At 39.1% G+C, this 27,386-nt stretch overlaps 1 protein-coding gene across 4 annotated transcripts in view; it reads right to left on the bottom strand.

Annotated features, from left to right (window-relative positions):
• Positions 1 to 21,080, bottom strand: part of sall3b (spalt-like transcription factor 3b) — a 29,127-nt gene extending 8,047 nt beyond the window's left edge. Inside the window, exons 1-3 of one of the 4 annotated variants that reach the window (XM_054605879.1) lie at positions 21,005 to 21,060; positions 12,953 to 13,050; positions 7,892 to 7,981 (exon numbers count right to left, since the gene is read on the bottom strand). Coding sequence is in view for 1 of the 4 variants with exons in the window: in XM_054605881.1 (XP_054461856.1) it covers positions 2,207 to 2,288 (82 nt within the window). In the remaining 3 variants the exon portion in view is untranslated. Of the gene's footprint in view, positions 1 to 2,206; positions 2,300 to 7,891; positions 7,982 to 12,952; positions 13,051 to 21,004 lie in introns of those variants that run through there. The other 3 variants (XM_054605878.1, XM_054605880.1, XM_054605881.1) reach the window with 3 other exon arrangements.
• Positions 21,081 to 27,386: the final 6,306 nt, after the last annotated feature.

Raw genomic sequence — 27,386 nt, 5'->3', positions numbered from 1 at the left:
ATAACATTTCAGAACACTTTCATCAACTGGGGACATTTCATGGTGATGTATCCATTTGATAAATGTTTTACTTTACTCACCTGAAGTGTCTTCCGTTAATACATTACAGGCTTAAGCTTCTAACTGTTTCATTTCTTAGATAATAAAAAAAATATTTTTATTCGGTTTTTTTAAGTTGACAAAAGAAAGTGTAACCACAGCTGAGTGGGTCGAATCAACTTGAAAGTCAAACTCGTCAGAAGGTAAATAATCAGAGTGGCTGGCTCGCCATGTGGGTGGTCTGAGGATCACCAAGGCGATTCAGCAAACACAGGAGCCAAAACACTTTCACTGTCTTCACTCAGGGTTTTCGTCTGCGCTTTGTAACATTAACCTACAGAAAAAGCAAAGCAAAGATCGCTTTTGATTTAAAGCTCTGAGCATATTTCCAAATACAATAACGCCGACAGAAATGTCACCCTCGCTCAATCCATCCACAATGTCAGGAGAAGAAAACAGATTTATGTCTTGTTTTCTTGCTGTGTGGTTTGGAGATGGGAGGAGAGGGAGGGGGGCTGCAGCTGAAAAGCAAACAGACTCTGCTCAGTCTTTGCCTCTCTGTGTGTGACCTCCGGGGCCGCAGAGGTCAGCGGTTCGCATGTACTAATTGTATTATGATCCAGACATGGAGCACTTGCCCCTCGCAGGGTGAGGCTGACAAAGGTTAAGTCAGCAGGCTCAATCAAAGCCCATCTCCGAGTGGCGAAGCACCCCCCCCCGGCTGCAGGGCTGTGGGAGGGCCCCCCCCAAGAGAGGAGGGCCTCTTCCACACTCGACACCTTCTCACAGCCACAAATAATAATATTAATAATAAATTAATCGCTGACAAACATGGGAGCAAGTGCTGTGGTGATGATGATTTTCATGAATGCATTGGAATTGGTTTTCAGGCCTTTTTGCTTTTGAGAATTTTGCCATAAATGATGAACAAGGTCGATATTAATATAAATAAACACTTGTGAATCAAATTAACCAATTTACAATTGATTCATTTTCACACAGATTCATGAACTGTCTGTTAAAGCCAGGCAGAAAAAGGCAATTTTTCTCAAAGCATTTGCACCAAATTTAGAGAGCGCAGACCAAACTCAATTCAAAATACTGTCACTTTTTAAATGAACCCGTTTCTGACAGCTTAAAGGATAATCTATTTTTTAATAAAATTTTGGTGCTGGTGTGAGTTAGTGTTTAGCTGTTAAGTGTTTATTAAAAGGTTCAAATAACATCCGGGGCTTTCCTGCAACGCACATGAGGAGAACATTTCATTGTTTAATTGAATATTCAAATATTATAAATGATGTTAGTCTTCTGGTGTCCAATGATAAAGGATTGAAATCTAGTTACAAATAATACAAAGCTGATGATTTTAATGTGCATTGAAATATACTCCTGATACAACTCCATTTGATCTAATCTGTTTTTATTTTCATCTTATTTAAGAAACACAAGCAAATATGTTAATTAAGAATTAACAGTAAAATACAAGTAGATACACTATAATGATCATAAATAATAAGTAATTTTATCAAAACCATGTTTTTATTTCAGATGCTTGCCTCCTCATTAAAATGTGAACGTTTTAGTAGTTGATGGGAAGGCCTTGAGCCAGAATAATGTGCCCAAATAATAACCTATAAAAATATATTTATTGGCCTGGTTGGTGTATTATGTGTTTTGGTGTATTTTTCAGTAGTTCACAACAGGCCCCTGTTCCTATTTATCCCACTTAAACAATTTCAAAAAATAAAATTAAATAGTTTAGTTCAGAGCAGTCTGCCCGTCAGCCAATAAATGTGGGCCAGATTTTTTTTTTTTTTATAAACTTTAAAACGACTCAAATATGAACTATTTAATTCCCTTCTTGTGATCGTAACTATATTTGTTATACGTTTTAATACTAACAATGGCAGACTTTTAAAAAAAATGTAAGAATAATAATCACAATTTACAGTCGGGGAAAACAGAAAGTAATGCAACCCGAATCAGTTAATTTAATTTGCAAAAATACTTTATCCATTGATTCAGTGAATTTTAGGTCAACCATCCTTGTCATTCATTCCCTTTATAGTTAAATATATATACACTACGATAAAAAGCCGTTAAACGCAGCTGTCCCGAAGAGACACTTGAAGCTGAAGTCAAACACAGTAAGTCCGTTAAAGCCTACCATGCGCGCGGAGGAGTCCGCTCCGGGTCGCCTCCTCCTCGGACCGGAGGTGCTGCGGCTTGGCTTGCTTGCGGCGGGACATGTTGCTCTCTCTCTCGCTGAGACTCGCCTCTTTCCGTCCGCCGACTCATCTACGAGCGGCGAATGGGACACCCGTTCGGAGGGAGCGGGGCCGGTGAAAGAAACGGACGGCGGCTGCTGCTGCTGTCGATGCCCGTGCGCGGATTGCGCATGTCAGTGTGATTGTGATGGAGGAAGGATAATGCTTTTACGACTCTCGCTGCCCTTCGGCTGGGGGGTTGGAGTGGGGGGGGGGGGGGGGGGGGGGTTGGTTGGCTGCGGTCCAGCCAACTCACGCTAGATATGGAAATGAGGGATGGGGTTTAATAATAATTAGTTCACTTCCTGCCCGGTGCGCGGCTTCTGCTGCTTATGTTTTTCTCTCTTTTGACGCACAACTCTCCGAGCCACTCCGGCATGGTTTTAGTCCGACATGAAGTCACTGTGGATGGCTCGCGCGTTTCGGGGTTAACTTTGTTGACATCGCGGTGTAGTCCGTTTGAGGTTTTAAAGGTTTCCTCTGTGCGCTCTTGGATGAGTTTGTGCCAAAAGAGGCGCTGGAGTTTGAGCTGACTTCTCAGTGTGTGGATGGATGGATGGATGGATGGATGGATGGATGTCCCGGTTGAATCTCACTCCTCACACACATAGGACAGCTGAGCAACACTCTAGCAGGAGCCGTTATCCTTCCCCAGGAGGATGGTCTCCAAAAGATGCGTAAAATCCAATTCTTGCGTAAAAGACCGGATTAAACACGTGCGTAAAGTCAAAACTTTGCGCACAGGAAAATGTCGCACAGGTCGCAGATAGGTCTGATCTGGAGCTGGTGGCTGTCGGAAGTGAGACTCTCCCGGTTTATCCGAGGCACCGGCGCTCTCCTCGCTGCCTCCGCCTCCGGTCCATCATTAGATGTCCTTCAGCCGCCTGCGATAGGCTACTGCCAGGATAGCACAGGAGGTGTTGGAGCCCTCGCTTCATTTGGTACGACCTCCCACAATTCTGGCGCCATTATGGATTGAAAAAACGTCTCAAAGTTGGAAAAGAACTCCTTCCCTTGAGTGATGATCAGAGATGCGAGGAGGGCAAACCGACCTGGGCTCAGTCTTGTTATCTTGTGGAGTGGAGTTTTAATGAGAGTTGGGAAAATGAGACCTTCATTTTTGTAGTTTTTTGTTGAACTTTTGGTTGCTGGTTGTCATTTAGCCATCCAACCACAGGTCACAGTTTTCATTTTAAACTGTCACTGCAGCTATGACCAAAAGATCACAGCGGGTAAATGCAGACAAATATCAGCATGTGAAGTGCATAATCAAATCTGTTCATCTTATTGTTTGATCCCTTCTTTCCCACAGACTATAACGATTTCAAAAGCCAAGAGAGGAACGACGCATACTTCACCAGAGCTGTAATCCCTTTCCACCAGGCATTGTCCCAAAACTTGTAATTATGTGGTATTAAAAGATGCAGCTGGGGGAGGACAGAATCAGCTGTTGATAATTGCAAGTGCTACACAACAGCCTGGTATTGATCGGCGTGTCTCCCGTTCCCCTGCTATGGAGAGATAAGGAGGCCCCACTGCTCCTGCTGGAATATCATTTCTCCTGACCTATCAGGTTGCTACAGACTTATGATGAATAGCCAGAGTGGCCAAGAGAGGGCTTATCTGGAAACTCAACCCCCCCACCCCAACCAACCCCTTGATTCGATATTGATTCTTTGTAACCCGCGTCGGCACACAAAATCAAACTAGCAACGACTTGACCATGATCTCTTTCAGATTCTAACTTGGCCTGCACTAACTCCGCCCAAAGAGCACCTCTTAATTATCTGTTATAGAGGAACAACTGTATCAAATTGTATTGTTAAGTGTGATGAGCGACAGATTTGTATCTGAAGGGGCCGGGTCAAGTTCAATACATTATTACACATTCAAGAATAAATTATGCTGAGTGTAACTTTTCAGTTCATCAAAGTGCCGCAGGAAGTAAATGAATACACGAAAAAAAGTGATACTAGAGAAGAAAACTGACATGAATACGTTGTACTAAATACCAGAACCAACATGCAACAAATGCTACTGCTGTGAAGCTCAAATTGTTATATGGTTTAACTCTCCAGGTAATTTAGAGGCAGTTCTAACAGAGTTGTTACACTAGATTATAATATAAACAGGGTTATATCTGGGATTTTAGAAATACTGAAGTCATGAATCCTACGTGAGGCTTTTACAGGAAAGGATTTGGGTTGTATTTTTGTTAGTTTGTTTTCCCTGGTTTGTTTGGGGAAATGACTAACCAGTATCCTTCCAGTTATGCTGTTTAATCATATCCAGACTAAACAACTCAAATCTCTTATTTTCAAAGGAATATAGATGGGATCTTATGCAATGTTTATTTTATTTTATAAATAATAAATATACTACAGATGATGTCTGCAATATTACATTCAGTATATGCCGTGGGATCTGACATAATGAGGCTACATTTCAAAATAAACGTTTGTGTTGGTGATCATTATCCTGGCAAACTATTTCCACGCCTCATTTCCACTAAAAATGTAACAGGTTTTCGAGTCCCCCATATCTAAATAAAAAGGTAAACTGTGCTCCTTGTCTTTTTTCCAGTGGATGGACAGAACAATGCAAACACCCACATCATACTGCAATGAACCTCAAGGTGTTTCTGTTACTTTGACAAGACCTCTGCACATCAGTCAAAACCTCTGAAACAACACTCAAAACTTCATGAGATTACAGTAAATACGGCGATGTGTTATACAGCTGTTCATGGTATTTTGTCCAACTCACTGGGCGGCTGTAACATAAATCAAGTACGCATAAAAGCTGATTTAAAAATAGGGATGTACGCTTTTCAAGTCAGTTTACAGACTTAGTCCTGGGGTTTAACATGTATTTAGTTACTTTTAAGCTCCACTCTGCCTGTACAAGAGATTGTTACTAAGAATGAGGTATTGTCCATATAAAAATTTCAATTTTGATTATGCAGCATTGAAAATATTCCCTGTTTAAATCCATATCAAGATCACGGTAAATGTCTGTTAATAGCAGCTGAACACAGGAGCGTCCTGTGAGCTGCTGCCAGCTGAGGAATGTGAGAGCTGCTGTATGAGTTCGGAGCACGAGGCCTCAGATGGAGATATGGCGAGCTAACGGCCGCTGAGACAGACAGTGAACGGCTACGACTCTGCACAGATACGTGTAGGGCAATAAGAAATGACAAGAGTCCTGGGGAAGAATTTGATACTCCTCTGTTTTCATACTGAGTAAGAGAAAAACATTGGGGGTTTACTTTTTCAACATCTGCATGGCACATAAGGTAAGTTTTAGGCAACATTTGACATTTAAAGAATCAGTTCAGCTACATGTTATGCTCCTAAACTTCAAATCCTAGAGACCCTAAAGAATATATGTGAAATTATCAGACAGTGTGCAATGAAATTATTTTTCAAAAGCTAAAGAAACTTGAGGGGGAATAAAAGGAACCAGCAGCTTCACAAAGTAAAGTCTCAATGGAAGCTGTCCATGGTAAGGTTATTTATCACATTTAACGTTCATGAGAACTAAACAACAAAATAAATGTGCATCTCTGTTCACAGGACGACGGTGCTTTCCATCCAAACAGCCAGTATTTACACAACCACAGTAGGGTCATTTGTCAGGAAAACATTGGTTGTTTTACACATTTGAAAAAAAACAACCCTTTTTTTTGGTCTTTTTGGAAAGACACCTTGTTGGCAATGTCTTCAAACATCATTCTTTAGTACTTTGAGCCAACCAAGTATCTCTAGAACTGATGTTCATGTTAGACAAATCTGAAGTAGTGTGCCCTTTATGTAACAAGGCAGAATGAATGAGAGTTTGTGGCCCATCAATCTGCAGATGTTTGCTTTTTTTAAAATGTAACCACAGTCACTTCCTACCTTACCATACTTACCATACTGCACTCGCAGATTTAAAAAAAACCTTGCAAAGGTTTTGATCGGGTATCAATCAGACAATTTTATATCATTGTTGTTTCTAGCAATATAATTAAATGCATTTATGAAGTAAATACCCCATCCCAGTCGCCAGAATTTTTTTTTGGCATTGCACGTTTCTGCAAACAGCAGCTGAATTTCGACGTTACTGAACCATATAATATGTTTCGGGAATCGATTTCATATCAGCCTTGTATCGTGCTTGGAGAAACGCATAATGCCACAAGGTAAACATTGTGCTTGGTTAGGTTTAGGCAACAAACCTATAATATCACGTTTGTGTTCAAATAAAAACATAACAAGGTCACATAATAATGTAACTAGAGGAAATAAATAACGTTACATAATAGGCGTTAAGTCACGGTTTCCTAATGGTTTCACATGGGACATAATCAGCGGTCTGCTGTGTGAAAGTCCTGTGTTTGTTTGAACCATCCACCATTACTCCCACCCACTCTTAGGACATTCTTGAATGTTCTACTCGCTATTATACCATGTAACTTTCAATATCGGTCGTTTGATGTACTACGTCACTTGTTCTGACCAAATGCAAAAACGTAGACATTCTGCAAAACCCTGGCATGTTAAATTTGAAATATATAAATGGGTTGATGTAACCAATGATAAGTGAGGAAAAATATGCTCTTCTCTTTGAGAATTGGATGAGCTAACCCATTTAAGCATATTTAGGGGAAGAAATGTAGTCATCTCCTATGATTAGAAGAATCCAACAGTAAGAAGTGCAGCCTCTCTTTGACACACATAACTCTGTGGAGCCTGGTGCTTTATTTGAATTACATTTCAATGAAACCAACCGGATCATAACAGTTGTTTTGTTGAAAATATCTCTCTTCTGGGGGCTTCAGGGTGGCAGCCTGTCCACCAGCACTGCGCTACCTAATAGATCTAAAATAATTACACTCACTCAGGCTCTGTTTCCTCATATAGTCAAACAAAAGGATTTTCTCGAAAATGATCATAAATCACAGGGCGGATCAATACGCCGTGCCCAGGCTGCACTAGCCTGATAACACAATCAATACAGGGTATTTGGATTTTAATTAATACCTGACCAGGCCTCAGCCCTGAAACCGTGAAATATGACCTCAACCCCCTTTTGAAATACATCCTGCAGAGCATCACATGCGGCCCTGATATCTACTACAGCTCATCAGATGTCAGTGTGATCTGGTACTTGGGGAGGTGAAGGACCAGAGGGCTGAGAAACAGAGGGATGAGGGTGGATATATATTTGTACAAGAAGCAGGTAAAACAAGTCCAAGACACTCAAGCTAGCAGCACTTTGAGGGTATACTCACAGTAGCAGGTCAGTGTGTTGGCTACGTGCTAACTTTAGCAGGATAACGTGCTGACAAGGGCAATAATAACATGCTCATTTAAAAATATGATTGTTTCAATAATGAATGTTTTCCTTTATAGATTTGTTTAAAAGCATAACTGTATATGAGACAATACCAAGATACTTGAAAGTTACTACGAGGAACTTGCATTTTGTGTTTATTTTGGTGATCCTGGTGGACAAAAGTGGTAGTGTTTCCGATTAACCAGAGTCCCTTTTAACAAAATCTCTCATTATACTGCAGCAGGGTCTGACAGTTTGCTACTCACAGTTCTGGTTCTGGTTCCCCTGTGCCTCCCTTCCCTTCAGTAGGCCCAGCAATACGGCCTGTTACTCCAGCAGCATGGTGTCGTATTTAGCTGTAAGCACAAAGTTAAGTTGAGGCTGATGTGATTGTCATTCGTTTTGTATTTAAAAATAAGTTTTGGACAAATAAAAATGTTGACCAGATGATGGTGCTAAAGAAAAAGCAGGGGATCATCACAAAAAATTGAGTGCATCCCGAAAGGAACATGAACATGTGTACTTCATTTCATGACAACATATTTAATAGGCCTGGTGGTTGAGACCAACCTCAGGGTTGCGCTAGAGGTCGAAGTCAGAGGATCAGCAAAGTAGGATGGATTCATCTTCTGGCGACCATGAATGTCTGTACATGAATTCATAACAATCTATCCAGTAGTTGTCGAGACAGTTCGCTTAAAAACTACAATGTCAACCTGCTTGTGGTTATGGAGGATAAGTCAGAGGATCAGCAAAGTCATTAGGATTCATCCTCTGGGGACAATAAATGTCTGCACAAAACATCTTGCTAATCCATCCAATACGTGTTGAAATATTTCAGTCTAGACCAAATTGGTGGGCTAACCCTGCCATAGAGCCACGCCGCTAACACGCCTAAAAACAAAGAGACTGATCACTCCAGTCCGTCCTCACGTCCCACCAGAGAGTCCAACAATTGTCAAGGCCGATATGGAAGCTCAGACTTGGCTCCCTTGCAATATCCAAAACCTTCACTCAGCAGTTATTGCAGCTGAATGGGGTGCAGGTCCTTCATCCAAAAACACAAAGCAAACTGGGAATAGACCAAGAAGAAATCAAAAGTGAACAAAGAGGAATTGAACGGAGAGCGGAGAGTGACAGACAGCAGCAAGACAGGGCTGTTAGGTTATGTAGGCCGAGAGGCTGAGTGGCCGGGAAATTTCTGATCGCTTTAATTCACTACACCCAACTTGGCTCGGCTCTCTCTCCCCACCTCTCCGCTTTTATCTAACACTGTGTTTCTGTATTGATTTTTTCTTTATCTTCAAGGCTGGATAAGAGGACAGAGAACTACGGGAGTGAGAGTGAATGGAGAACTTTCCCGAAGATTGCTGCTATTCTCCCGACTTATTGCCTCCTGTCCTTCATGGTTTCACATGACGTCCCAGGTGTCAGGATCGCCTTCAAGCCGTAAATGAGGAAGCTGATGATACAAGTGGACTGGGATCAGAAAAGGGGGGGATTCGCTGAGGTGGAAAGAAATGGATGGAAATATTTTGTGGCAGAAAAAAGGAGAATATTTGCTTCTGGAAACTTTTTTTGTTGTTTTGAGCAAACTTGTGGTGAAGTTGTTGAGGTAATCTCTCCATTTAGAGCACCAGGGACGCAGAATAAAACACCTCCTCGGCTGCTGTTTTACTTACACATAAAAGCTGCATAATGATGTGTTTGGGACTTTGTTGACGTACAAGCTTACATGACAACAAACCTAACGGCGAAAAAGAAAAAAGCTGCAAATTTCAGGAGGGGAAAAAAGGAAATTATTCCTTCTCACAAACTTGCGTGCCAATTACAACAATGGCTGCAATAAAGCAGTAGTTAATTACAACCCTTTGAGCGAGTACAACATCTGAGGCTGGTAGAGGAAAATCTAGAGTGTAAAGCAGTCGCCCCCCTTTTACATGAAATACACTAGAGCCTGTTGTGACAGTTTTTCACCAGATTTAGTGGAAGCATCTTAGCTGACTTTTCGGGCAATAGATTTCTTAAAAACAAAGAGGATATTGCCCTGAATGTACCAGCAGGATGCCGCTTTCTTATGCAGGACACAATTAGAAAGCACAAATATCTCGAATAAGAATAGGTGTTTCCAGATCAAAGTGAAAGGAAGAGGTCTTTTCAGGGCTGAGTAACAAAGCAGACTAGCCACAGGTAGCCCTTTGTTTGAGCTCAAGCATTAACAGAAACAGATTTCATATCAACTCTGACAAACAATCTAGTTTGCATTTACTTTATCCTTGAAATGAGATGCTTTTATATTCAAGGTAGAAAACCGCACTAACGGATCATGTTTTTACAGTGTGTGACGGAGATTTTTACAGATTTTTACAGTGTGTGACGGAGATTAAGTACAAGGATTCAATTTACAGGTACTTGTACTTTACTGGAGTAAAACGTTTTGAAATTAGTTAAAGTAATGAAAGATTTAGTTTAAATGTTTGTAAACTGTACAGAATGTCAGGGACATCTTTTTCTTAAAATGAAGTCCGCTGATCAGAAAAATGTACGTGATGATTCACTTGATTTAACTCTGTTACAAAAGATGCCAACAAGTTAAAGATTTTACATTTGACGCCAAACAGCATTTAAAAGAAAATCCTTTGAAATATCCTGAAAATCCTAAAAATCTGTTTTTAAAAACCTTTGAGAACTGTTTTTTTTTTTTACTTACGTAACAATCAAGTTATTTAGTAGATTAACATTTTTATCTGCTAAATAACTGTTACTTATATCTGATACATTTTTTCACCAGCGGCTCAAACACACACTGAAGCAGTAAGAGGAGTCCTCCTTGCAGACCTCTTTGGTGCATTAAAGCAACATATGTGAGGACGTTTTAGCCTCCTGGTCCAGCGTGGCTCTCATTAGGAGACAGACAGCAGACAGAACAACAATTAGGAAACTCATCCTGAAGCACATCAGGAGAAAATGAGTTTCCTCATAACTTAGACCAGAAGGCCAATAACTGCTGGTAACTACGAACAAAATGTTTGTCCTTCCCCATCATCACAGCTGTACGGAAGCCCTGAGAGGCCTGAAAAAAAAAAAAATCAGCTGATCCATTTTCTAAGTCTGATGTTAATTATTTTCTCTCCTGTGTTTATGACTTAGAAACAGATGAATAAAAGTTTTTTTCAATAGTGAAACGGGTAGGGGGAAAAAGTTTAAACAAGTGTAAACAGGTGAGAACAAAAAGTTTTCGAGGGGTTAAATTATATCTTTTTTACGAGTGTTTATTGTTGTAAAACTCATGTCAGCCACATACGATATTGAAGCGCACCAGTACCCCGTGTTCTAAATATGAAATGAGAATTACAACAACAATTGAAAGATTGTGACAAAAGTAAAAAAACGTTTTTTTAAATACCATACCATGTCTTGTAAAACATACTTTTCACCTGTACTTAAGTCATAAAAACAGGAGAGAAAACAATTAAGATCAGATGAGGACGCGTTGTAGTCTGTTTATTCTTTATTCCAACTTGCCTCTCAAGGCTCCCTTAATATTAGGAGCACAAAACTGAAGAGTGAAACCAGTTGTCTGTCTACACATTAGAAGTATTAAGGAATTGTATCTCCCAGATGGGTAAAAAATGATTTGCCTATTGTAAGAACATGAATGACGAGGCCGAGCTTACTCATGTCTGTGTGAGGTTGCAGATCCTCGTGAAATTTGAAGTTAAACCTCTCAAACAAATAAAGGTGTCGTCTCCCGCCCAGTAAAACAGCAAAGTCTCCGCCACTGTCTACGCACAATGAAAAGGAGGCCAGCAAGAAGAAGAAAAAAAAACAGAGAGTAAAAAGGGCCCAGACTGATTTTTATGTGAATGTTGACTAAGAATGGTCTCCATCTGTGTAAACCCACTCAAACAGGGACTTCCTGTGAGTAACAGTCTGAGGCCTGGAGCAAATCACTGATATTTATCATGCAGGATGGCACACATTCCCAGGGTTACAGTTTGACTGCTGCTGGTCTCCCATTCTGGCTCAGGCCTACTGCAAGAGGCTACCTTTTAAATTGTTGTTTTTAACCCCCGAAACGCCGGGATCTGATTTTCAAAGTTGTAGGTGAGAATGTTTTCTGTTTTACTCGTCGTAGCCACGGGAGAATGTCAGAATCATGGACTTTACAAATATGTTTTGGATATTATGGCACATAGGAGCAGATTCAACAGGGAGGTAACTTGAAATACTCTCAGTGGGTTCAGCGCCATTTCAGACTCTCACAATTGAAGCACTGTTTGCTGGCTAAAGCTGAAATTAGAACTAATTAATTAAACAAGGAGACTGTAAATGTAGACTATTTTAGGATCTAAATAGTTGTAGATATAAACCGTTCAGGTTCAGGTTACTTTAAAAAAATAAATTGCAGCAGAAAGAAAGCCCAGGTATTCATTGTGACGCACATTTTCACAAACATCCATCATAGCAGATGTTGCGGTGATGCATTCCTTCGTTTGCTTATATATTTCTTGGCATCAAAGCCATTGGACTTAAGAAACTGGACTGTAAAACTTGTCATTTGTTGGCATTACTTTGTTTTTCCTCTGTGAACGCTTTGATATGTTCATGTTCTCTTTTAAAAGCTCAGATTTTGCATGTTACCCCTCTAAGTACACCGAGCAGTGTTATTTATTACATTTTCTTTTGAGTTGCCGTCACCTTTGCTGTCACCCTGGTTTCCCACGTATTAATGATGCAATAAAAGGCAGCACGGGAGGTGCAGGTTACGGATAATTGCAAAGTCATGCTCCATGGGGCCGGCATGGTTTATTTGATTAACCTCTAGTGACAGGTCAGATGTTGAGAATATGTTTTTCAGCCAGATGATCACGGGTCATTTATGACTGGCTGCTGAAGGATAATCAATAGCTGGATGGACAGGCAGCCAGACAGCTGACAAGATGTGTCATCGGGGGTTATGTTTGTATTATGTCTGGTCCTGGGGGCGTAGGAACCCGCAAATATCATGATACTGCCAGGGGCTCGTTGACACTTTCTGACGGGGCCAAGTGTTTACCGAGAAATAAAAAGGAGCCAGTAAATGTTTCTGTTTCTACCTGCCTTTTGTCCTGCAGCCACAACGCAGAGGACAGACCACAAAATGACAGAATGTGCGTCAAACTAGAGAGCGAGGTAGGGAGGAGGCAGGAGGAGGGGGAGTGGAGAGAGAGAGAAAAACAAATGTCATGCGATACAAACAGTAAACAGAGTCCAATCTGCTTTACAGCAGTTTTACAGCACATCCTGGGCCGAGCCTCTCCGGCTGCCTGCAGACAAACCCTCACCCTCACATCCGGCCCGCTCACTGCGTCCTCGCAGCTCTCCGCTGTCCTCAATGGCTGCTGCACTTTGGAAACCACCAGCCGCCCTGAGCTCTGCAAGGCTGTAAACAAATGCAATTTTGCATTTCCTGTTGTCTAGACACAACCGAGGCAGAGCTGCAGCGGTGCTCAGACATCGTCATGTGTTGACTGTATGAAATAATTTATTTTCATGAAGTCCAAAGAGGAGAAGAATGTTGGTAAATTATATTGAGTGCAATTATTAGACTGATATCGCTCACAAAGGAGGAGATTTTAAAAAACACAGTAAAAGCCTATTTAAAATTACTTTAAAATCCCTGAAAAATCCATAAAGTTCCCCATTATTCCCCATAATCCCCTCTGCAATTTTTTTTTTAAATATCAAGAAAAACCTTAATCCTTACAATCAATTACATTTAAACCCTTTAACCTTTTTATGTGTCTAAAATTTCAATAAAAACCCTTAAACATACTAAAAATGCCTTGAAAAACGTATCCAAAAAACCTAGCCAAAAGCTACTGAGTAAAAAAAATCAAGAATATTTAAACATAAACTAAAAAAAAAAAAAATGAAATAACGTAAAAAAATCATTAAAAGAAAATACCTGAAAAGCTACTGAATTCCTAAAATTCTTACATTTTCAAAAGGACAAAAGTCCTTAAAGAGAAATTCTTTATCAAAAAACTAGGAATCTTAATAAAACACTATGAAAACCTCAAAAACCTTTAACCTTTAAAAAAACCTTTAATTCCATTTACTGATAATAAGATGCCGCTGAAAGCCCTGAAAAGTGGACCTTGAATCTAAATTATCCCATCAAACACACTCACAAGGTGAAGAATGAACTGCCAAGATCCCTCAAACCTTAAGCTACACTTAAAGTTTCATAAATGTTTCCATTCCTTCTCTTTCAATATTCAGACAGTGAACGCGTTGTTGCACGCCTTTTAAAGTGCAACCTGTGTAATTTGTCCCTCTGCTGCTGAAACAGTCGGCTCTGTTCTGCTGCCCGGCCAAACGAGACGGAATCAAAGAGCCTTCGGAGAGATGATCATTGATTTAATCACATCATCAGTGGCGGCCACTTCAGGGCCAAAGTAGCTAATCCATAACCGGCCCAGCAGATTCACGCCAACGCCTGCAATCATAGCTAAATGGGGATCAGGAGGTGCCGCTCGGGATATCAGCTTCTATCACGCTCAGATGTGTTATGAAGTGTCTCAGCATCGATCAGGGATAACAACTGCATGTCCATCGACCGCATAAGACATAACTGCATCGACAAGAGAATTAGAGGGATAATGGTTCCTCTGTCATCTAACTCTAACATGACCGTCCTCCTCTATCTCTTCCTAAGAGTCGGAGTGTGTGTGTGTGTGTGTGTGTGTATGTGTTTTCTCTCTCTGTACAAAGACTGACAATAGGACTTTCTTGTAGTTTAAGAGTCATCTGTTGTCAGAAAGCACCTAACTTGTATATAAAACTGAGTAAATATAACCTTTATATCAACACATTTCAGACAAATTGAAATGTAAATGCACTATTTGTTGATTAATGTGAAAATGTGTGCATATTGAAACAGCCATGTCGCTTCAAAACTACGTTCCCATGCAACGAAAGTGCATTGTGAATCACCTTTGCTTTTGACGTAACGCAAATACGTTTCAAATGAGTGGAGGTGTAAAAAAACACGGGGCTTGCACACAGGAGACTGCATAACAAACAAAAGACAAACATAACAAAGTAGTAGTTCTGTTGCCTATAAAGCTAACAAAGTGGTTTTGTAGCATTTTTTGTTTTGTCTCAATTCACAATGTCCAGCCCATGTTTCAAACTTTTTTTTAAACTATGACCATAATCTGGTATGAAAATACGTTTACCTTGATGCGCAATTGAGAGTTTAGTTATATGGGAATGAAAGTTGAATTGAAAATGATGTGCCATCTGGATGTTATTTTTTGTATTTAAATGTCCGGTGGTGGAAGAAGTAATCAGATTGTTTGCTCAAGTAAAAGTACCTATACATTCATGTAAAAATACAATTCATTCAACATCATATTTTATGTAAAAGTACAGAATATTATCAGTACAACGTTCTTAAAAGTATAAAAAGCAAAAGTGCTCAATCTGCAGAACATTGGAAGGTCAGTGAAACTGATGCATCAATGAACATGTAACATTTTACCGTTGTAGCTGGTCGAGGTGGAGCTACGTTTAAGTACTTTATACACAGTTGGGTATTTTAACCCCAGTGTTTACCAAACTGAGGGTCAGGCCGGTTTCAAAGGGTCACAAGATCAACCTCGGTGGGGTCATGGGCTGATCATGAGAGTGCAAAAGAATCCTGTGATGAATTTGTGTTCATTTTTATATTTTCAAATATTGAATAAAACCATGTGAGAAGTTTAGAGGTGAAATGTCTCTAGTGGAACTGCTGCTAACAACTAATAGACATCTGAAAAAACGATTAGGGGCCTCAACTAGACACCGATTTTTTTTTGTAAAAGGTCAAAAGCCAAAGAGGTTGGGGATTTAAGATTTTATTTAAAAAAAACATATATTTAAATCTTCAATATTAACTTCTTGGATTCAGTAGGGTATAAGTATAAAGGAGAAATCAACACTTGTATTACTCCCCAAAATCTCATTCAAAGTTTAAAGTGCCAAATATCATTGCTGATCATCTGACTGATGAGCTCCGAGTCTCGTTAGTTTCTCAATGCGTTTTACAAAAGTGAAATCACGAGGAAAGAACAGAATAAAGAAAGATGCAGGCTACTTCCTTTTTTTTAATCTGATATAGGGGCAGAAAAGGCTTCTTTCGTTTCCTCTTCTTGGGTGAAAAATACAGCCCTGGGAAAGCTTTGGGTGTATTATTGGATGTCCACTCTTAAAAAAAAAAAAAAAAAAGTATTTCCAAACAATCCAATGTTGTGCTCTAATAGAAAATGTGTGAATGCTTCTCGGGGGCGGAGTACAAAGCTACGGAGGGGCTGTACATCTGTGAGTTTAGAAACAACGCTTTGTTTGTGAGCCTCAATCACTTGTGCTCATGAAAGCAGACACTTACTTGAAAAACTTTCTTTTTCTTTTAGGGGAGGGGGGCGGGGGGGAGACCGGGGAGACGGGTGGGGGGGGTGGGACACTCTAAACCTACATCCTGGTATAAATTTGCAAAACGCAATACAGGCCTGATTGTGTGTGGGGCAGACGCAGGATGCATACAAATAGAATCCCCTCTGAAATGTCCCCTTCCCTGCATGGCTCAGTGGCTAATGTACAATAAATCAACAAAAGGGGGCTTTAATAGCAGCACCGGGCAGCTCCAGGATACTGTTATTTTATCTTTTTTTACAGTATTTAATTGGAAGTTTTTCCCTGAAACGTTACACCGCGCTTTCAAATGACTTTGCCCCAAATCTAAGAGGAGATTGATAAGAATTTGTCCCCCCCTCTTAAAGTTTTTTCTTTTTTCTCCCTCTCATACCCCTTTGCCTTTCACGGGAGAGCAAAGTTTTTTGCCGAAGGGAGACTAAAGTTACAAGTGTGTGGCATTTTGTGCGGCGGAGAATGAAATCGGAGGCTCGGAGGGACGGATAAGGACAGGCTGGGAAAAAGGGAAGTTGGCAGTGGTGGCGGGTCAACAGCGCGCCTCGGAGCCTTACCCACTGCACCAGGTGTCCACTTAATTCAAATGATACTATTATTCATAGACAGAGGCAGAGTATTGAAACGGGCCCCCCCTCCCTCCAAATCATTTGCAACTGAATACAGATATAATCCTGGAAATATAAGTCTCCATTAAGGCTATCCCATTTAGCAAACAAGGCTCCCATTGTGCAACATGTTGTGTGTATAAATCAGTCTGAGAGAGGGAGAGAGAGAGAGAGAGAGAGAAAAAAAAAGACAAGGGAGAGAGAGTAAAACATTCAGTTCCAGACGAGATTTGAGAATGTCACTCAGTCACACATGACAATTAAGAGTGTGTTTAACTTTCTGATTTTATGGGGCCGTTTGTTCTCTTCCCTGTCTGGATTTAATTCATTATTTCAACCAGAAAAAAAGGGAAAGAGCAGTTAATAAAGAGAGGAGGGGAAAAAAAGGCCAGTGTTAAAACATGTATGAAAATATAAGTAAGTATTTTCTTCCTCTGTCTGATGTACAATACGCACTCCAAAATATGAATATTTACATCTATATGTCACTGCTCGCAGTATGAAAACCTTGCATCCCCAAAATATCAGTACTTCAGGAGTCGAGAAGAACGGCGTCATACGTAAGTACGCTGACAGCAACAAAGACAAATGCATAATACTGGAAAACGCAAAACACCTCCAAACTATCAAAAAAAATTACATTTAAAATTTTAATTAGATTTATTTTTTTAAACAAAATCTCTGACTAAATGTTGAATGCTCCCCTTAAAATGTTCAATTAATTAGAAAAAGAACAGCAAAGTAAAATTCCAGTAAAGTTTTGAGCCCAAATCGGGTCTTCTTCAGATGAAGATGTATCCAAAGTTACACTTTCTCTATAGAAAAATGTGATCAAATCAAATTTAAATTTTAAAATGGAGCATTGTAGAGTGTAGAGTGTCCCCCCCAAAAAATCTGTCTGTTAAAGCGAAATCTAAACCAAAAAGAAAAAACTCAAGCCTACTATAAATGAAAATGCAATTTCATGGTAACCTTGTGACAAATTGGTCGACTTTAAGTACTTAAATATCTTAGACAAACGAAGTCTGTTTGGTTCAGTATTTGCTAGATATTTTCGACCTTAGGCCTTAACTTCTCTGGACACTTTATTCATCCTTACACCTTCACTCCTGTACATGTTAAAGGATTCACCTTACAGCTGCAGAGGCTCACTTAACAACCCAGAAAATACATCACACACACACACACACACACACACACACACACACACACACACACACACACACACACACACACACACACACACACACACACACACACACACACACACACACACACACACACACACACACACAATGGTTCCCAGTTGCTTTAAACGGGTAATTAATGTCAGTTCCCAGTAAAAAAAAAAAGAGAAAAGGACAAAAACAGCTTCAGGAGAACAAACCCCCTCCTGGTTCTGGTGTTGCCGGGTGCAGTACAGTCACCAGGACTTCACCTTCAGTCAGTGGATCAATCTAATCCTCCAGAGGAACGTGAGACGGGCCGCTGCAATCACACCAAACAATGGCCACGCAGAGGCCTGTTCTCCTCGCTCAGGAACTCCGAGGTGAAAGGAGCGGCTGCTTTATAGAAGCAGACAATATCGAGCTCCTGATAACTTTTCTCTCTTCAGATTTCAACGAGCACAGAAGAAGAGTTTCACTGAGGGCCAATTACAGTTCAATCCCCAACTTCTCTAAATATCCGATGGATGGAGCTTATTTTGACAGACACCTCAAATAAACGCACAAAAGCTGGAGGAAGAAGCAGAGCTCCTCCTTATACAACGAGGAATACTCCACTCCAAGTGTCACTCCAACACCTCCTTATTTTTAACTTGATGAATTGAAGCTGTTTTTACTTTTCAGCCATTACTGCAGTGACAGAGAGGGTTGACTTGGAAGTCTTTATAAATGTTTTTTACCACTGACCGTTTAAAAAAAATCGAATTAAATGCTTCGAATAACCATTCCGATACACTCTGCATACCTATTATTTAAGCAACTCTGTCTCATATAAAATTGCATTCCCATACAACTAAACTTCACTTACGTTTCGAGGGAAACATCTTTTCTCTCGGATTACGGTTTCAGTTTTAAACAGTTTGAAACAATCTGTAAATTGAAACAAAAAGACAACAAAAAATGCTGCAAATCCCAAAAATTGTAAAAAAAAATACCGTACGTAATTTTTAGGAAAAAAATTGCCTTATTGAATCGAGGTTTACAGCCCCATGACTTGGAGGATATTCTTGTAGGGTGACAACAAACTATGGATGTTCTGTATAATAAATGTATCCTTTAAATCTGAGGAGCTTCTTTATTTCTCTCACAGTTTGCATTATTCATTGAAAGATTACCTCGAGCTGAATGTGACTTTGAATTTTTAGTGGCCATCTTATATTGTCACTTGTTGACAATGTCTTAAAAAAATTTACTAACAGCAATGATTTTAATCATATATAAGAAAATGTGTCAAAAATTCTAAAATGGTGATATGCATTTTTTTTAAACAATCTTTAATGTGATAAATAAATATCAACGTACAACAAAAGCCATTTTCAGCTGAAATGATTAGTTAATAAGCGATTTGTTGAGTATTTTGATAACCAATTAGTAATTTCAGTCTTGTTTTAAAGCAAATCATTTTATGGTACCAGCTATGGAAGTGTGAGGATTTCCTGATTCAGTAATGTGTAAACTGAATCTCTTTGGTTTTGGACTGTTTGGATGGAGGAAACAAGCAATTTGAAGACATCTTTGAAGCATTTGGACAAGTTTGATAAGCAAATCTAAACTTGACACTCTTTAAAAAGAGTTTGCATTTTATAAACAAAGTTTTTTATCAGTCAATCAATCGATCGCTTCAGCTCAGATACAGTACCTTTGCGCCAACATTTCAAAAAGACTATTTCAGATTGACATAAAAACTCTTGTCGTATGTCTACAACATCTTTATAGATTCTTCAGTCAGTTTTGTCTTTTCATTATCAGTTTTCTAGACCTGTCTGCATCTCCGTCGCTCCGTCTCCGAGCTGAAGTTCCCATGACCCGTCACAATACAGTGATGATGTATTCAAGCAGTGATGTATGAAATTCGGGCAAATAAAAACCTTTGTCCTCCCACACTGGCTAATTATTTGACAGATTGGAGCCCTGTTGTGTGTGGATACTGTGAAGGAGCCCTCCGTCGCCCATCCCCCACCCAATAAAGAGGCCACTTGCAGAAAAAAAAAAAATTCCTCTATAGCCACCCTTTTCTATTCTTTGTTAGAAGATTACATTTTTTCACCACATTTTGGAATGACAAAATGGGGGAGAACTGTGGGGTTTTTTTGGAGGGGGACCCTGTGTGCTCAGCCAGTGACAGAGGGGGCCAGGACAGCAGTCAGTGGCCGTTTAAAAAGATTTTCTCAAGCAGAAATATTTAATCTTCTCAGGGAAAATAAAGCAGAGGACAAAAAGAAGCTAATCATCCACAGGTCTCCCCCCCACTCTCTCTGTCTCCCCCACTCCCTCCCTCCCCATAGTTATCTGATAAAAAAACAAAACAAAAAACAATAAAAACAAAGAGAAAAAGATTATGTAAGATTGATAGAATAAATCTGCATGTATAATTATGTATTATACATGTTCTCACATTTGCGTGCACAGCTTTTCTGATGACTCTTAATTATTTTATGTAAGCTAAAGGGAAATACCAGTTCAAAATAAAAACTGCCAAGAAAAGAATAAAGTTCAACCAGCCAGGCTTTAGCAAAGGAAGGTGTCACTTTCCCGTACTTAACGTCCTGTAATGCGCTGTCCTAATTTGACATTTTTTTTTATAGCTGCTACTACTTTCTGGGCAGACTTCTGCGAACGGCTAATTAGCAAAGCTGGAAGGCTCCAATTACTCTCTTAACGCAGTTCTGTTTGTTGCATTTGTGTGTGTAGACACGCAGGTGCAAGTTTGATTGGGGTCATTCCAGAATTGGAGGACAATTTAGGCATCAACACTTTTAAAAAATTGACTCTATATTTTATAATTTTCTGTTGTGTATTTCAGAAAAACAGGTTATGAACTGTCAAATATTTTGATTCGTCCAGCTCAGGCATCGAAAGTATACTTTTTATGAGATGTTTTATTTTTTGTGTGCTATGCTTGGCGCAACCCAATTACAAATACTTGGGAGCCTGAAAAAAGCACATTTTAAAATGCTGCTTCATAAATCCTGTACGATTAAGTAAAGAGAGTCACATTCACATTGGTAACAGTGTTGCATTGGTTAGAGTGACACACTCAGTCCAGGCTGGAAATATTGGAAAAATATAAAAAATACAAGAAAGAACTTACCTTTGGTCTACCCATGGTGTTAGCAAATGGCTTGATGATGTCATTTCCTGTGTGTCATGTGACTCATTAGTTTTTCTCCTCCTCTGCAAGGCTAAATAGGTTTTGGTAACAGGGTTGCACACATGTTGTGGGACATACCTTCAGTGAATAATTACTATTCTTCAAAATATGTTGAGGATCAAACAAATTGTTTAAAAGATTACAACAGACATATATCAACAAAATCATACCAAAAAAATTAGATTTATAAGTTATTTTAACTGTTATATTTGATATACAATGGGGTCATCAAGAAGGTGGGACAAGAGAAAAATGCCATTTTAGGGGGTGCTCAAGAGTTTGGTATTTTAAATAACATTTTCAAACCACGTTTTTTAACTATTATATTTACATTTTGTCTCAGGACAAGTATAATTTACACAACAAGTGCATGTTTTAGTATATTGTGCATGGATTATTTGAAATTTCAGTGGTGGGACAGAAAATGTCCTCCAATTCTGGAATGACCCATTGATGAGAAGAGTTAACACCTGCACACTGACTACAAACCACTAACGTATGTATGGTAAATGTCCAGCTATTAGTATATTGCAGTTATGGCTGTTGTAACCATTAATAAACATTTGACCAGTTGAATATCTGTCTTGGATGGAAACATCTATTTTAAATGTCACTAAAGGGTATCTGCTGTTTTGGCTTTTAGCTGAAAAGAAGCTTGGAGCCAGCGTGCAGGTGTTAGGCTACTCTCTTTATTGATGTTTTTGTACTTTTTGCAATGAGTAATTGAAGTCAAATTACAGGCACTACAGATAACAAATTCTGTCACACTTTCTTTCTTTCTTTATTAGTTGATTTATGTTTTTCCTTGTATCCAAACCCTCTAAAAACTTTACTGCATTAATAACCATGCTAGCTGTGTTAGCTTAACTAGCATGCTAACATTAGCCTTACTATTATCAAACTGTTGGTTTAGTCGCAAATATTCATTCAGCAACAGTATTGTCATTTAGTTTTAATAGGTTCGATAGGTTTAGCAAAAAACTGTCCGACCTAGCATAACGCTAAAAAAGTGGGCTATCTTTTCCTTTTTTTATGTGTCACTACACTTTTGCTTCTGTGGATAAAATAATATTATTACATTCAGAAACTTAGCAACATAATTTATCAATTAATTGATTGATTTATTGCATCTAAATCCCCTTTAAACTTAACTTCTTTAAAAACTTTATGCTAGCCACATTAACCAAACTTACGTGCCAATTTAAGCCAAACCGTTGTCCCACATTTGTTTTCCTACTAAAGTAAAAAAAAAATGTCTCTTGTTAATTACATCATACTATATTTTAATTATTATTCTCTTACGTTGTAATTTCAGATGTTGTTGTGCCAGAACACAAACAGGCATCATACATCACGTCCTCTCCATGACTAATATCACAGGCTCCAGTTTTGGACACAACCTTGATGTTGTGGTCCTGAAGCTACCAGAGTTTATCCTCTTGGCATCTGGCTGCGAGGTAGAGGGGACCCCCCCCTCGTAGAAACGAGGCTGGAGGAACATTTGGCACCGGCCCAGTGAAGAGGTGGCTGGAGTATTAACCGCACAACTTCCCCCACGTAGAAGGTTAAAACCCTTTCACAGTTTCCTCCCTCCCTCCCTCAGCAGCATTAGCCCAGAACATATGCTCTTTAAAAACATATGGTCAGCAACAACACATCAAATCGTGAATGAAAACACACCAAAAAAGCTCACTTTGAACCAACAGTGGTAAATGTGTTGATACTTTTTAAAACCAAATAAAAGCAATTAGAGGATCTGATGACACATCGTGGTGATTTATCACGTACATATTGTCCCAATTAGCACGATTATGGCGATGGCCAGGCTGCTTGACCTTCTAGTACCATCCTCATTTGTATCATGTCAACCAAACACAGGCTCCTAAATCACTGCTCCTCACTCCCTGGTCATACTACACTATTTTAATCTGTGATCCCAAAGACACGGACAGGGACATAGTTAGGAAGGAACTTTCCAAAATGTGATTTTGTTCTACTGCTGAACAATTTTAAGAGAATTTGGACCATTAATAATAGTAATGACAATTAAGGGGGTAAAGTAGGAATTTCGTATGTCAAAATACATCGTTATTGTAGGTAAATATACCTCTAAAAGTCTTGTTTTAAAATAGTCACTGCAACTATTTGATGGAGTTAAGATTTTTCATCCTAAAACTCACAAGCATTATACTACAAAGTAGATACAATGCAGGGAGGTGATACAAAAATATAAAGTAGATACAAAATAGAAGTAGAAGAAACTAAGTACAAAGTAGATAAAGAAGCTAAAAGTAAACCTAAAGTAGATACAAAAGAAGGAAAATAAAATTAAAAAAAGATTTTTAGAAATTAGAAAATAAATCAAATAGGAAATAAAGAGGTAGAAAATCAGGTGAAACTCATGAGACGCTGAGTAAAAGAAAGTGAAAGTAATCATGTGTACAGTACGCGTCGCTCTGATGACTGTCGACTGCGGGAACAGAGAGATCAGCAGGCCCGCCCGTGTATTGAAATGAATCTCTGGATGTTTTGGCTAATGGCTCATGTGTCAGCTCGTATGTCTGTGTCACACCACTGGCCAAGGCAGCCTCCCAACAGGGCTTTCTGGGTGTCAATGTGTGTGTGTGGGTGGTTGTAACAGAGAGTTTGGAGTCGGGCGATTTTTTTTCTCTTTTTGGGAGGGGGGGGCTTCAGGCTTGGAAGGGAGCACATGGAAATGAGACCCATTCATCCCTCTACCCATGACCCCCCCGATTGGCATATGGCATGGCATTGTCCTTGGCTGCTGAGCCAGAAGTGATGCAATTTGTTGGCATGTCCTGTCATTTCACAAACTACCCATCCCATTGAGGCCTCCAGAAAACAACAACAGAAGACATGGAAGGGCAGCCAACAGCTCAGCTACTGCGAGTGCCCTGCCAAACTCACTCAAGAGGGAAATGAAAAATAACTAGCGTTCAAACACTCACACGTTTACCAATATTCATTTAGGTTTTTACATTAGAATGGTCAAAAAACACCAAAAAACATGTCTTTTAAATTTGGCAGCATTAATATTACATATATATTTAGATTTTTGGAATGCAGTTTAAATGGTAGGATGGTTAAATGGTTAAAGAAGTTTAAGAGGGTCAATCTAACGATGTTGACTGAATCATTAGATCTGTATCAGTTGAAATGAAAATGATGAATGTACTTAAAGATTCAGCAGAAGATAAAGCACTGAAAGCAGTCGAAATGTCCGACGAAATGTAAGGTGATAAATTAAAGTGTTGATTGTTTTTTACAGGAGAACAAAGAAAAAAAAAGTTTTTTAAAGTGTTCCAAGCTTGAATATTGCAAAGAGTTGAAGTGGCAGTCAAAAAAGAACAGAAAGGCGAATGAAAGTGCAAAAACTAGTCGAATATTTAGCTTCAAGATTCGCAATACAAAACAAAGCTGAATTAATAACTTGGGTGTGATAGATAGTGCTAGTCCCAAACAGGGGCTAATGAATGATATAAGCAAGAAGCTATCGTTTAGCTGCCTAGAGTACAATCATTACTATTTCTTATCTTTTGTAACGTTACACCATTTGTTTTGCCACCCTCCCCTATTCCAAGCCGTTCTGCAATCACCTACCACAATCTGTCTTTAAATTCTGCATCATTGCATTCTTGAATTTGTTTTTCCTAAAGTACTTTGTGCTAGAAGACAAATTAATTGAAGTAAATCAGCTGATCAGTTGTAATTTTGGATGATGACGTTTGCATTTACGGTGGCTCTGAGTGGTCAAGCAACTCAAACGGAAGTGAAAAAATGCATAGGATTAAAACTGTTCCATAAACTCTAATGACAGAGTGAAGTTTAGGAGTTGGTGTGTAAATATGATTGATACAAGGTGAAGTTGTATTTATATCTTTGGTGGGCAATGACTTTAAGTGTAGATGATATATTGAGGTGAAAGTGTATAAGAAAGTGTTATAAACTGAAAGACGATGTCAGCTAAAATCAAAGTGTGAATACTGAAAGCAATGAAAGTAAATTGTGTTTGTATTTGATGTTTAAAGGTGAAAACCTAAAAAGGGTTTGACGTGTCAGTCAAGGTTTAAGCACTGAAAGAAGTTGAAATTTAATATATAAAAAGAGATGAATGCAATCAAAAGTTCAGTTGACAAACAAGTAGTTATTTTAAGAGTAAGAGCTGAAAACAGTAGATAGTGTAAGAAGTAAAACTATTAAAAAATATATATATAAATATTACTCAACATGACCAATATGCATTCAGGTTTTTGCATGAAAATCTGAATAGGTGTTTTTAGCACTACAGCATAAGTGTATTCACTTTCACTTCATAACAACCGATAATTCATGCAACATCCTGTCAAGATGACGGGATGATAAAACAAAGTCTTTTTCTCTTTCACTTTGAGCCGAGGCTTGACCCCAAGCTGTCCAATGTTTAATTAACTCTCACAGACTTGACGGGCGGGTGGGGAGGGGGCAAAATCTTCAAAGAATATGACCACTGCTTTGTGAAACATCAAATCCAGCTCCAGATCCCATTGTGCAGAGTTTGCTCATAGTTGACCTCACCTTCTGTTGGGATATCCTGTTGAAAGACACGGCCGGCTCGGACCGCCAAGACAAAGAGGATTTCTCTCCAGGGAAACTCTGAGCCATCAGTGGGAGATGCTGCTGCTGCTGATGCTGCTGTCATACGTCTGATCTGGTACTTATAAAGACTCATGCCTGAAAAAGGACCTACGGAGAGATTAGTTGTTGTTTTTTTCCTTTCGTATGTTTGGCAGAAAATCTGTCAGCCCCATGGAGAGTCTCCTATTGTTGCTTCTGGAGTGAATGCATCCTTTCAATTAACGCACAAATGTCAATTTGTCTTCTTTTTCTGACAGCAAATGTTCTCCACACTCAGCACAATCCCCTAAAACCTACACCTAAATGATGTTCATTTCTCTTATGTGGAGAATGCTTAACCAGGAGTTTCCTTCTGCTGCCACTGGTGGTGACAAGACACTCAAGGGTGTCTGAATGTTGGCAGGTTTAGTGCTGGTATGTAGTAATTCCATAACTACCTTCATCTCAGATTACTGCAGGATCATCTCACATGTACAGTAAATTATTTTCTTATTATGTGATGTCTGAGAGGGTCCTCTAAAACAGATAGTAGCTGTGTTAGTAGACTATCAGCTGGCAGTAAAACAGCCTTCTGAAATACCAGCACTGCTACCTCGCTGTGATTTACTTATTGCAGGTAAAAGATACTTTATTTGATTTAACATTTGTTTGGGTTGCCCTTTTAAAATGTAGACTGAAAGCTGTGATACTTTTAACAAAAGGGAAAAGCTTAAAAAATTGAGAGGACAGAGATCAAATACTATTCTGAGGAAGATTATTGGAAAGAACAAAACAAGAGCCAACAAAAATATATAATTAGTTTACTCTTTTTCACTGACCGACCTCGGATGTACAGTTTAAGATAATAAAGGGCATTGCCATGCACTCACAATATACATACACTGTATTTGACTTGAACTATAGTAAGGTGCAAAATAAGGGAAATACCATTTTTGTGTAAACTTTCTTTCCTAAAAAAATGTAAAACGAAGGTATATAATAATTATTCTGTAAATTAATAAGCAAATAAATTTGTAAATATAAAGATGTATATAATAATTATAAGCATTTTCATTTAATTGTATATATATGTGTTCATTTAACTCACTCTATATTTCAAAAAATGTTTTATTTATTTACAAATAATTTCCTCTATTCTTAATATAAAATAATAAAAATATATATATATATATATATTTTTTTTTCTTATAGCATCTGATGACTCCATACCTGATAGCCCTAAGGTTCATGTTCCTCACCCAGATTCTCACTGCCAGCTTGTCTTGAGCAGAGCAGTTAAGTTGATGAGTAACATGTTGTCATATTTGATATCAAAACACACAAACCCTGAAAACAAATGCAAGAGGAAAACGCTGCATATCCATAACACATGAAGGCGGTTCTCCAGGCCTCTAGGACTGGACCTGACGAGAGGGGGTGTTTGTTTTCGAAGCGGGACGAAAAGTGGAGTAAAGGGGCAACATAATAAGGTACTTTTTTGTCTTTTTTACATTTGGCCGTCTCCATCATGGTGAAAGAATTAAAGAATACGGGCCATAGAAAGTGATGTTGCACTGTCATGCGACTTGCGTAACCGTGCATCTGAAGATGAATATGAAGAACGATCGATCTGTATCAGGACGCTGTCTAACAACGTGCTCTCTTCTGAGGGTCTGACGTGCTAAGGCCTCCAAAATAAGTAAGTTAT

This window comes from Anoplopoma fimbria, chromosome 10, assembly GCF_027596085.1.
Source record: "Anoplopoma fimbria isolate UVic2021 breed Golden Eagle Sablefish chromosome 10, Afim_UVic_2022, whole genome shotgun sequence".
Taxonomy (NCBI): domain Eukaryota; kingdom Metazoa; phylum Chordata; class Actinopteri; order Perciformes; family Anoplopomatidae; genus Anoplopoma; species Anoplopoma fimbria.
Note: the sequence above shows the minus strand (reverse complement) of the source record. Positions and strands in the feature narration are given on the sequence as shown.